Source organism: Pogona vitticeps, chromosome 1, assembly GCF_051106095.1.
Source record: "Pogona vitticeps strain Pit_001003342236 chromosome 1, PviZW2.1, whole genome shotgun sequence".
NCBI classification, from domain to species: domain Eukaryota; kingdom Metazoa; phylum Chordata; class Lepidosauria; order Squamata; family Agamidae; genus Pogona; species Pogona vitticeps.
The window spans coordinates 34793162-34804600 of NC_135783.1; the positions used below are offsets into that span (position 1 = coordinate 34793162).

At 51.0% G+C, this 11439-nt stretch overlaps 1 protein-coding gene across 2 annotated transcripts; it reads left to right on the forward strand.

The window, feature by feature from the left end:
- Nucleotides 1-651: 651 nt before the first annotated feature.
- Nucleotides 652-10720, forward strand: HLX (H2.0 like homeobox). 2 transcript variants are annotated; one of them, XM_020786583.3, is made up of 4 exons: nt 657-1621; nt 4103-4282; nt 5378-5562; nt 9569-10720. In XM_020786583.3, the coding sequence occupies exons 1-4, from the start codon at nt 1024-1026 to the stop codon at nt 9968-9970; spliced, it is 1365 nt and encodes a 454-aa protein (XP_020642242.3). In that variant the 5' UTR covers nt 657-1023; the 3' UTR covers nt 9971-10720. The 2 variants fall into 2 exon arrangements, with proteins under 2 accessions (XP_072846672.2, XP_020642242.3); XM_072990571.2 differs by lacking the exon at nt 4103-4282 and having other exon boundaries at nt 652-1621.
- Nucleotides 10721-11439: the final 719 nt, after the last annotated feature.

The window sequence follows — 11439 nt, forward strand, 5'->3', positions numbered from 1 at the left end:
GATAGATAGATAGATAGATAGTGATCACAGCCAAAAATGTTTATGCTGAACTGGGAAACAGATGCCTCCTTCCTTATCTCCTAGGCAAATACTCTACTTAAAAGATCTCTTAAAAGGGACAGCGGAAGAACATGGGCTGAATGAGGATTTTCTCATTCGCCTGCGGCTCGTGGCGGGCCAAGAGACTGGGAAAGAGCCTGAGGCCACACGGCTCTAAATCTGATAGGTTTGCACCTCACCCTCTGCCCAGGGTGCAGGAGTCGGGATCATTCCTGATCACAGGCGCGAGTCGCGTCCTTTCCTTCTCCTTGGAAGGAGGCGCACCGTGGAGAGCAAGCGGGCGGCGCCGCGACCGGGAACCCCACGGGCCCCGCAAGGCGGATTCCACCACCCAGTGCAGCCGGCGAGACTCTCTCTCTCTCTCTCTCTCTCTCTCTCTCTGCGTGGGAGGCGCGCGGCTTACCCGCAAACTTTCTCCGGGCCGCCTCTGCTCCTCTGATTGGTCAAGGGCTGACCAATCCGCTGTCAGAAGAAGCTCGGCCTCTGTACGCTGAGTTAAAAAAAAGTTAAGGAAGGCAAAAAAACAAAAAAAGTTTGGGAAGTTGCTTCGGCCGCCGAGAGTGGGCGGGCGGGTCCTTTTCGTTTTCTCCCGCCCTCCCCTCCCCTCCCCTCCTTTGACCGTTCCTTCTTCCAGCAAGGGGAGTTTCTGGGGTGCGTGCGCGCCTTGGCTTGTTGTTATTTGGTTTGACGCGCCTGCCCTTTCCCAGCGGCTGCCTCGAGGAGCGTGGCGTGGCCTCGGTTCGCCTCCGGTGATGCGCCCGGCCCCGGAGGCATTGCCCGGCTGAGATCTCCCGGCTTGGCTGACCGGCGAGCGGGCGGGCGGGCTGGGCAGAGGAGGCGATCGGCTGGCAGGCGAGGGCGAGCGCCTTCCTCGGGCTGTTGTGCGCGGCGAGGACTCCGCCGGGGTGGCAAGCGGAGCCGGGAGCCGAGGAGGGAGCGGCGGGCCCCGGGCGCCTCGGCAGGATGTACACGGCCGGCCTGGCCCCGTTCTACGCCTCCAACTTCAGCCTGTGGTCCGCGGCGTACTGTGGCCCGGGCGGCCCGGGCGCCGGCGGCTGTTTCGCCTTGGATCCCGCGGGGCTCAAGAAGCCGTCCTTCTGCATCGCGGACATTTTGCACGCCGCCGCCGCCGCCGCCGCCGCGGGCGGGGAGACGCCGGTGGAGGGCCTGCATGCGGGGGGCCCCTCGGCCAGCCTGGCCGCCCACTTGGGGGCCGCCCATGCCCACGCGCAGTTCCAGGCCGCCGCCGCCGCCGCCGCCGCCGCTGCCGCGTCTCCGCTCCGGCCGACTCCCCTGGTGGCCCCGGACCCTCCGGTCGCCTTCCCCGCCCGGCTTTCGCCTCTCTCGGCGCCTTACCATCACTCCCACCCGCCCCATCCTCAGCGCTCCCCCACCGGGGGCTCCGGCGGAGGCGCCCCGACCCCGGGAAGGGGCCAAAGCCATCAGACCCACCCCGGCTCGGCGCCCGCGCCGCCTTCCAGCAAAGACTTGAAGTTTGGGATTGATCGCATTTTGTCCGCCGAGTTCGACCCAAAACTCAAGGAAAGCAACACGCTGAGAGGTAGAGAAAGCGACCCCGTGGCTTTACGGTCACTGCCCCCCCTCCCACTCCCATTCCGGCCCGAATACAAAACACGCACATCGTGTGTGTGTGTGTATGCATATAGACAGGGAAGCTCCACTTACTTCAGTGGATCTGGACACAAACGCCCGATGGATTGTCGGTCTGTCAACTTGCTGAAGGGTGATGTTTTTATTGTTGTCTGCCTTCAAGAGGCATCTTACTTGTGGCAACCCTTATAGGGTTTTCAAGATACGCGAGATATTTGAGTAGTTTTACCCGTGGCACCCGCCCCCATAAGTTGCCATGCCTGACGAGGGATTTGAACTCAGCTCTCCTTACTCCTGCTCTGTGGCTCCATCCATTGTACCATACCGGCTCTCTGATTTATGATTATTTATGGGTCCCATCATACTAAAGCCAGGGCGATCTCTGGCGTATGGGTTTACCTGTGGCAATTGAAAACAGGGGAGGGCGGGTGGAAAGCAGGCGAGGAGACGATCCTCCCGCCGTGCTAGTCAAGCTGTAGTGTTCAGTACAGCTTTAAATTACACTTTTGTTTTTGTTTTTCCTTTGCCGGCGGAGAGAGGAAACTCGGGCTTTGCTCTTTCTGTTGTTGCACAACGGAAGGAGCTCTTGTGCAATGGAGTTGCCTAAAGTTTCAGAAATTATCAGGAAAAAAAAAGTTAGGCGAGAATCCCCATCGGGAGCGTTATTTACTTGGGAAGTAAGTCCCGTTGATTTCGGTGCTGCTGTCAAAAACCTATTGGTGCCTCTGCCCTTCTACCGGTTGAGAGTGCGGCGATATCGTCGGCATATTCCAGGCCTCTAACTCGATTCCCAAGGCTGCAGATGTCCTCTTGAGCCCAGTGGGCCTTATTTGTCGCTGGGAAAATGTCCATAGGTTGTACCTGTCGCCTTTGAGTCGATCTTTGCCGCAGGGAGGGGAGAGAACCGAGGCGGCCGCCGTTGGGTTCCTGATGGTCAGACAAGCCTGGGCCTGTATCGGTTCAACCCGTATCAGGATGCAATAAATGTTAAATATGCGCAGTGATTAGAAGGCGGGTGAATTGTACCCAAAGTAATTTCTTTCCCCCTTTTGTTAAATGTGTCAAGGATTTAATTCCATGAGAGGCTCGTACTTCCCAAGCAAAAGCGAAATAGCTTCGTCATCCAGAGGCACCCTAATGAAAACCAGCTGATTGGATCAAAATCCAGTAGGCCCCAAATCCTAAAACAAGCGCTGTTGCCATTCCTCGACCCCATTTACTTGTTTGCAAAATAAATTAACCCTATACTTCCTTTGGAGATAAATTCGGGCCTGTGGGGTAACGTGAATATATGCATTAAAAGAGAGGTTGGTAAAATTGTAACTCTCCAGAGTCTGGCGGCACCCTAACGGCCTTTACATTTTATTATGGCTTTAGTTGTCGTGGACTGCGATCCACTTCGCTGGGTGTTGCAGCGCATAAAAGCTTCTGCCTTAATTAATGCAAAAACCCTTAAGGTGCTACAAGAGTCTTTGCTGATTTTGTTGCTACAGGGCCTTAGCAAAATGAATTCTCCCCCCCCCCGACGAATTGCATTGAATAAATATGTAACTTTCGACTTGGGAAAAGAGGGACGAAGTCGAGTGCTTACATCGACAAAAAGAAGTCCCTTTCCCTTTTATCATGTTAATTCCCAGGCCCCAAATTTCCCGGTGCTTCAACCACTTATCTTTCTGCCAGCCCTAGAGGTGTCGGGGAAGGGGCAGGATGGCTCAAGGTTCTTCCCAGCCCGATCCAAATACCCTTATTGAGGAAGGAACGAGCCTTTCGGCCCCCCCCCCGGCAGGTTAAACGGTCTGGTCTGAGTTTCTTGGAAGTTCCGATAAACATCCCTCCAGGCCCCTCAGCTCGAGCTCCACTCCCTTTAACTCGGGTGGAAGCCCCATGCATTCAACGAGACTTGCTCCCAAGTAAGCCTTGCAAGTAATGACGGGCTTTCTCAATCGGTCTGGCTGGGAAAGCTGGAGTCTCCTTGAAGCGAGGGCCCCGCGGAGCCCAGCTTTTCCGCTGTCGCCGTCTGAAGAAGCGAGCTGGACAAACGGAAAGCTCGCCTTGTTTGTTAGGTTTCTGGTGACCCCATGAAGGTTCTGTGCCCCCCCCATCCTAAATGTTGGCGTCTAGGGAATAAATCTCAGAGTCTTGAACCTCACGGGGAGGGTAGGTGTTTGTGCGCGAGCAGAGGCGGGTGGGAGAGCTTCCCGTTTCGCTCCTGTGCGCGCACCCTTGGCCACAAACGCCCCCGAGCGAGAAGGGAGTCCCTGCGGAGCATTAGCCACACAGTGTCACCGGACCCTCCTTCCATCGGCGGGCTTCCTCTCCCCCCCCCCAATGCATTCAGGGGTCGGCCTGTAAGTCGGTTGAACTTGCTCCGGGTCCTGCGCCTCTTTTCTCTCTGCCTGTAACCGAGCTCTCCTTATTCCTGTGCCCACAGATCTGACCTCCTTATTAAGCACCAGCCGCCCAAGCGGGGTTCACGTCCCTTCCTTACAGCCTCCGGCCGGCCAGTTCTTCGCCTCTCTAGAACCCATTAACGAGACCTCCGGAGTCCTGGGGACTTTAAACACAACCCCACGGAATTCAGTTCAGCACCAGTTTCAGGACACTTTTCCAGGTACAAAGTCTTTTAAAACCCAGCCCTGCCACTGCCACAGCTGAATTCAACCGGGCACCCTAAGCGTGTATGCGAGTGGACTACAACTCCCATGAGGCCTCGGGCAACATAGCCAAGATGGTGGGACTTGCAGTCAAATACCACTGTGGGCGCCAGGTTGGAGAAAGCCAGATCTGTGTTTCTCTCGTTGCATTCCTGTGCATCTTTACGTGGGAGTAAGTGCCGTGGAATTCGATGGAGCTTGCTTCCTAGTAAACCTGCGAGGGAGGACTCGAGCGCTTTAATTAGGATCGCCTGGCGCCTCATCCTAACTACGCCACTGGCTTCAACAGAGCTTACTTTCCAAGCAAATCGTGTTAGAGTTTTGGATATGGTTTGAGAGCCGGTTCAGTTTTCAATGGCAAGGCATTTCCAACCCTTTCGGCATATTGGATCAATGCTCGATGAGAGAGAGAGAGACCTGCCTATCTACCCAGTCTTGAAGCTTGATCTTGGGTGGGCTTTCAAGAAAAAAAAAAAGAAAGTGAGGATTTGCTGCCCCGTTCCTTATCTAAATGTCACGTCCTGCTTGGATATTTAGGCTTGGAACAAAGTTCCAATGCAATGCACGGGTGTGAACACTTGCAAAGAGATACAGCCGAAGTTCGGGAAGTCAAAGGTTACCAGATAGCTCACCTTCAAAGAGAACCAGTGAATGGGAGGATTTTATTCGAGGGGGGTTGAGAGGGAACCATATTAAATCCAGTAGATGCTTTCCAAAAAGAAATAGAATCCACAGCAGGGAAAGGGTGTAAATAATAATAAGCAAGGAATTACATGGGCGGATGCGGGGAGTACTTTTATATATATTAGCAGCAGTTAAGTGCTATCTTGCAAACATGGAACACGTGGTTAGAGCTTCCCCTAAAATACCAATGGATCTATTAATAGAATCAGGATCGGAAAGAGGTCTCCTTAAAAGCCCGGCTCTTTGAACTCCCTTTACCTTTAGGCGAGGAGGGGGCGGCGACCAAAGGGGTTGCTTTGCTACCCGGCCAAGTCCAGGCATTTAATTTTCCTTCCCTTCTTTCCGCTCCTTTGTGTTCAACTTTTCAGGTCCTTACGCGGTGCTCACGAAGGACACGCTGCCTCAAACTTACAAGCGGAAACGCTCGTGGTCCCGAGCGGTGTTTTCCAACCTCCAAAGGAAAGGGCTGGAGAAACGCTTTGAAATCCAGAAATATGTCACCAAACCGGACCGAAAACAACTTGCAGCCATGTTAGGACTCACAGACGCTCAAGTAAGTCCTAGGATGTGGTTGTTGTTGTTTTTTTCCCTCCCCTTTTAAAATATATGCCTGTTTCGCCAGTTCTTGTATCTCCACAATCCTCATGCAGAGCTAACCGGAAATTTTTCCCCGTGATTTCTTCCTCCTCCTGTTATTATTGTTGTTGCTTTTCAGTGTTGGCAGCTCACTTCAGCAAAGCAAATTCCAGAGGGGTAGGGTAGTGTTATAACTCTGTTATAATCAACTCTCTGGTGCGGCAAGCGTACCCCTAACCAAGACATGCCCACTTTCTGTGGGGCACCTTAAAAAAACCAAATGCATTAGGCATAAACTTTCCTGGGTTAAGGCCAGGATAACCTGGTCTCCAGCCCACTAAAATATATCTTGTGCTAAGAACCCTGTCCTGTATCCAGAAAGAGAGAAGAGGCAATTAATGTTGGGGGTGGGGGAAGGAACACCTGGAATCCTCCAGCCAGCCTGAAAGTGTCTTTCCCACCCCTACCCCGAAAGTCACGTTCCTGTCTGCTCCGCTGTAAAGTCAAGGGAACTCACAAAATACCACTGGCCAGTCTCCGATCGCTGGTCCCAGTTACAAGTAGGTCTACTGAATTGATTGCTGAAGGGCAAATCCAGATTAGGTAAATCCAACGGAATTAGTACGGCTGCTCTGGTTGAGATTAACAATAGACAACTGACCACTGAGTTTAAGGAGCCTTGAGCTCCTGGCATTAAAAAAAAAATTCAAGAAAATCTTTAAAATAATCATGGGATTCTACTGCCCATATACACAGGTGGGGTTTCTCCAGAGTTTGGGGGGGGGGGATACCCTTTTTTGGACTACCAGAATCGAGGGTGTTTTCCCCCCTTGAAGTTATAGTGGAAAAATGAGCTTTCTCGAGGTCTCGGGTTTTTGCAAGGGCCAAGGGGAGCCTTATAATCATCCCCTCCTTCTTTGCTTCCTCCCTCCCTTCTTTGTATGGCTCGAATCACGGGTCCCTGCCCGTGAGATTGCAGCCTGTAACGACACTGCTGTGTACGGTTCCTCGAGAGTAAGTCCCAAAGCATTCGACGGGGCTCCCGGCCAAGGGAAGACGGCCTGCCTCCCCCCCCCCCCCCGTCCTCCCGGGGCCGGAAGGGGAAAGGCGAGTGAATCGAAGAGAAAAATGGGCCTGGGAAGGAGAGGAAAGGGTGGCTTGAACCTTTCCGTGTTCCTCCCGCCCCCAATCCTTTCAAGCTCGTAAATAATTGCCGTGCTAATACGAGCTATTTTCACATTGCTTCGGGCTTAGTAATGCAGTAAATAACGCCTCGATTTTTCTGAACCAAGTGGAGGCGAAAGGGCCCCGTTAAGTTTAAGTGGAAGATTTATGCCCGTTCCTCTTGGCCTGTTTATTTTGGCTGTTTGTGGAAAAGGACAGCTAGGGCGATAGCGGTTGGCAGGGGAAATGACTACAAGGGATATAAACTACAATGCGGTCCTGATAGGAAAGGCGACCCGAGAAGAAGTGTGGGGGGGGGGGAGGAGGGAGAAGAGATATCTTTCCAGCCCCTTGCGCTCCTTCTGCAGGATTTAAAAGAATCCAGTCCGGATTTTACTCCCCGTGGGGTCAGATTTGGGTTTAACCAGAGCTCCGTCAGACCACAACCGTCAGAATACCAGCTTGGAGGTGGGGTGGGGTGGGATTTGGGGAGCTGTAGTTCAGAAAGGAACTTTCCCAACTCGGGATTATTTATTTGCTCTGCTGGATTAGTGACTGAGGAGATCTGGCTATGGAGCTCGAGGTTGGGAGTTCGATGCCCTGCCGTGCGGTGGTGTTTTTTTTTTAAAAGTCCGGTGGGAGAAAGAAAAACAAATGTCCTTCTAACCTGACCCGGTGATGCCTCTCTAGCACATTCCAGCTCCCTTCTGGATGACCAGGAGCCAGCGGAGAAAAATGTTACCATTATCAATATTATCAGATCTCAATCTGGAATTGAATCCCATAAAGAGAGGCGAAAGAGCGATTTTCGGTCTCTGACAATAGAATCTGACTTTTAGAATGGTAGTAAATTTTTATCTGTGTTAGAAACCTAACTCATTGATTTCGATTATCTTAGTGCTGCTTAAAATTTTAAAGATTGTGACCTGTATACATGTACTAGACCGGCTTACTCCTATAGCTGGATCTATTGAGTAATCTCAACCACGTACAGTACAGGATACTAAAAACATATAAAGGAAACATGTGGGCCGCAGAGTCAGACCCACTAGGATTGCAGTCTCAGTATTTCCCCTTGAAATTAAAGGGGTCCGAAAGTGGGTAACTTCGGCTTGATCGCCTGCTTTAGGTGTTGCCACCAAGAAAGGAGAATTTTGGCATAAGCTATGCAAGAGACTTACCCAAGTCAAGGCTGCTCCCTTGCCGTTAGGAGAACGTGTTTTTTTAAAAAATAAAGTTATTTTTTATCTGTTAAAAATAAATCCCTGCACGGATCAACCACGAGAACTGGTAAAGATATTCAGATGTTATTTTATTTTAAAGTGCCCCTTGTTCTCCCGCGTGTAGCCTTGCAGGCACCTGCGCACACAAAGAAGACACTGCTGATTGCCCAATAAATATGTCTTATTTCAGCAAGACCTTTTCCCCCTTTCTTGACGGAAGTTCCTCCGGTCTATAGATTCCAACCTGTTAGCAGTATAAAGGGCTCCACGCGCCAATGAAAAACAATCTCAATGGGCTGGAGATTTCCCCTTGCTTGCCAAAATAAACACACTCCGATTAACACTCCGATCCGGGTCGTGTTTATTTACCTTGGGAGGGTCGGTCCCCCTGATTTCAGCAGGGCACGCAGGTGGGCTGATCGTTAGGAAAATAATAAACCTCCTGACACATCCCGTCGGTGGAACAATTCTGTATTTTACTGTACGGTACAATTAAGTGGTGCTTTACGCTGTGCTTGGAGCTTCGAGCGAAAACGCAAGAGGAACTATTTCCACGTACTGTATTTGTGGAATATGGCCACAATTTTATACATTACATCTGGAATCACAGCAATGTAGTTATGACGGCAGATCGGTCCAAGGGAAGCAGGGCCGTCGATCTTTCTTCCTTTCCTTCTCACTTTCATTAGTTTTTCTATTTCTTTTCTTCTTTTTTTTAAAAAAAGCAAATTGAAAATAAGTTGGACACATATGCATCTGTTCCAGATTTTTTCCCCCTCCTCTAGTAATCTAAATCCACTTTATTTCGAACATTTTTCCATGGAGGGTTCAGGACGTTCCATGCCAGGACCTGTCCAAGAGAGGGATTCAATCCCCGTAGCTGCATAATTGGGATGGCAGCAAAGACCGGGGCTGCGGAGGCTGATTGAGGAAAGAGCGGGGCGGCGGCGGCTCCGATGTAAGGGGTGATTCCTTTGTCGCCGCCGGTCTCGACGGACACGCGGCTCCCTCAATGAAAGAAAGGTTGTCCTCTTCGCCATTGGTACACATCGGGTGTACAACTCACATACCGAGAGGTGGAATCATACAAAAATATGCACTTGTACAGAGAAGTAAATTACACTGGTTGAAATTAAGGAGTAAATTACTACTAGAGGAGGCCTATTGAGTCAATGGGGATTTGGTGACTCAGCATCTAAATTTCATGGAATCAATTGGCCTACTCTAGTTGTGACTATTTGATTTAAACCACTGGGTTCAGGTGCATGGAGCTTTTATTACTGTCGGTGGCTGGCATTTTAAACGTACTTTCCCCGTCAAAAAAGGCATGACTTTTTGACACAGGTGCCACATAAAATGTCTGATAGTCCCAAATGTACACTGGAAACGCCATTATGCCGCCCCAGTGTTCATGAGGACTATCATGCTTTGCTTGTTGAAAGTGTGAAGGATGAAAAGCCTCCTCTCGGGGTGATGGGGGTGAGGCGGGAGCCACGATTGAAAGTGCCAGGCTAGCCTCCGCGTCGTCTCCCGCCCGGTCGCTAATGCCCCCCTTCTCGCCCCCGCGTGGGTCTTTTCCTCTGATTCCGCTCGCAGGTCAAAGTCTGGTTCCAGAACCGGCGCATGAAATGGAGGCACTCGAAGGAGGCGCAGGCGCAGAAGGACAAAGAGAAGGAGCCGGCGGAGAAGGCGGCAGGGGGCGCTGTGCCGATCGTCGAGGGCGAGACGGAGCGCAGCCCGAGCCGCTCGGAAGGCGAGAGCGAAAGTAGCGAATCGGAATCTTTGGATCTGGAGCCCGGCAGCGACGCGGAACGGACGGAAGCCGGGGCCGCCCCTGATCAGCCCCTGCCGCGGCATAGTCCGGAGTTGCATCAGTCGGCAGTCTCGGAGCCCGCAGTTCACCCCGAACCGCTGCCTTCGGCTCCCATGGGCTTGGACCAAGTCAAAGAGTCTCTGCGATGCCCAGAGCCGGCTTTTTGTCTGCGGGACTCTCCGTGACTGCCTTCGCGGGGGCACTGGCCAGGCTCGGAAGCCATCCTTAGCACCAGCTCCGAGTGATTCCCCCCCCCGCACCACAGCTGACAACGGGGGTGGATGTGGGGTCCTCACCTCTATTGTAGGGGGAGGGCGGTGGGGGTCAGAGGCGAGCTGATCTCTTAACCGCGGGTGGATGTGGGGGTGCCAACCTCTGCTTGAGGTCTCGAGTTTGGAGCCCAGAGGTAACTGCCCCATTTGTGGAGAATGGGGCGTGTGTGTATCAACCCGGCCGGACTGAGAGCGCCATCCTGCAGCCCCGGTGCAGAAACTAAGGAAAGAAACTGGCGGATTTAGCTTTGGGAAGATCCACACCTTGATGGATCCCAGAGGGTTTCTGCTGGACGCCTTCTGCCGCTAGGAAAAAGATGGCCACGTCTTCATCTCCCCACCCCACGCACTTTGCCAGCCCCAGGTCCACAAAAATCCCTTTCCCCAAAGCTCGGATGAGGTTTTTTTTTTGGGGGGGGGGGAACTACAATTTCTACAATCCACCAGTCAGAAAAAAAAATGTAGGGGGAACATTTTCAAGCTCTTCTTCTACCATTCGTTCACACTGTAAAGCATTTGACCCCAAGTCCATCCCTTCTTTATCCTTCTCAATCCTTTGCCAAAATCTTGCTTTGTCTAATCCGGCCAAGAAATACTGCACTGGAGGAAAAAAAAAATAAGGGAAGAAATGTAGAGTGTAAATAAATTGTTTGTTAAATTTGTTATGTCTGTTTCCTTATGAGGGAGAGCAGTCCAGATGGTTGTTCCAGCTACAAAAGTGTAATCGGGATAGCACAGCACAAATCTTTAACTCCCTCTCCTCCTAAACACAACAGATTTCTCCCAATTTTTGTTCTATTAATGCAGAGAACAAACAGAACCATTGTCCACACCAGATAATTAATTTTAAACAACAGATCAATCTGAAATCCCTCCCCCCCCGTTATGGGAGGGAAGTTTGTGGACCAGTTTGGTTTCAGTTTCTGATAGAACTGAAACATCGCTGGTATTGACAGGTGGTAACTTCTCTTCTGGCAGTTCTAAACATTTGTCTTAAGCCACAGTAACTTTATTTACCCTGCAGAGAATCTGCCTTCTTCCCCCACTCCTTCCCAGCTTAATATATCCAGTAACATTAATAGCTTTAAATATAGTTAAAATACACTATCCAAATATAATGTAAATATAATTTATAATTTAAATATAATTAGAAGCCACGTGATTAATCTCCTAAAAAATGAAAGAAGCTGATCCTGAAGTTTAATGGGGGGCGTTGTAAGGCACCTTGAATCAAGGAAAGGCAATATACAAATATGTGAAAGAAAATATTAAGTAACAATACTCAGTCAGTCCTGTGTATACTTCCATCCAGATTTGATTTACATTTCATTGGAAATCACACTTTCAACGGGGCCATCGCAGGTAAGAGTCAATGGGGTTTC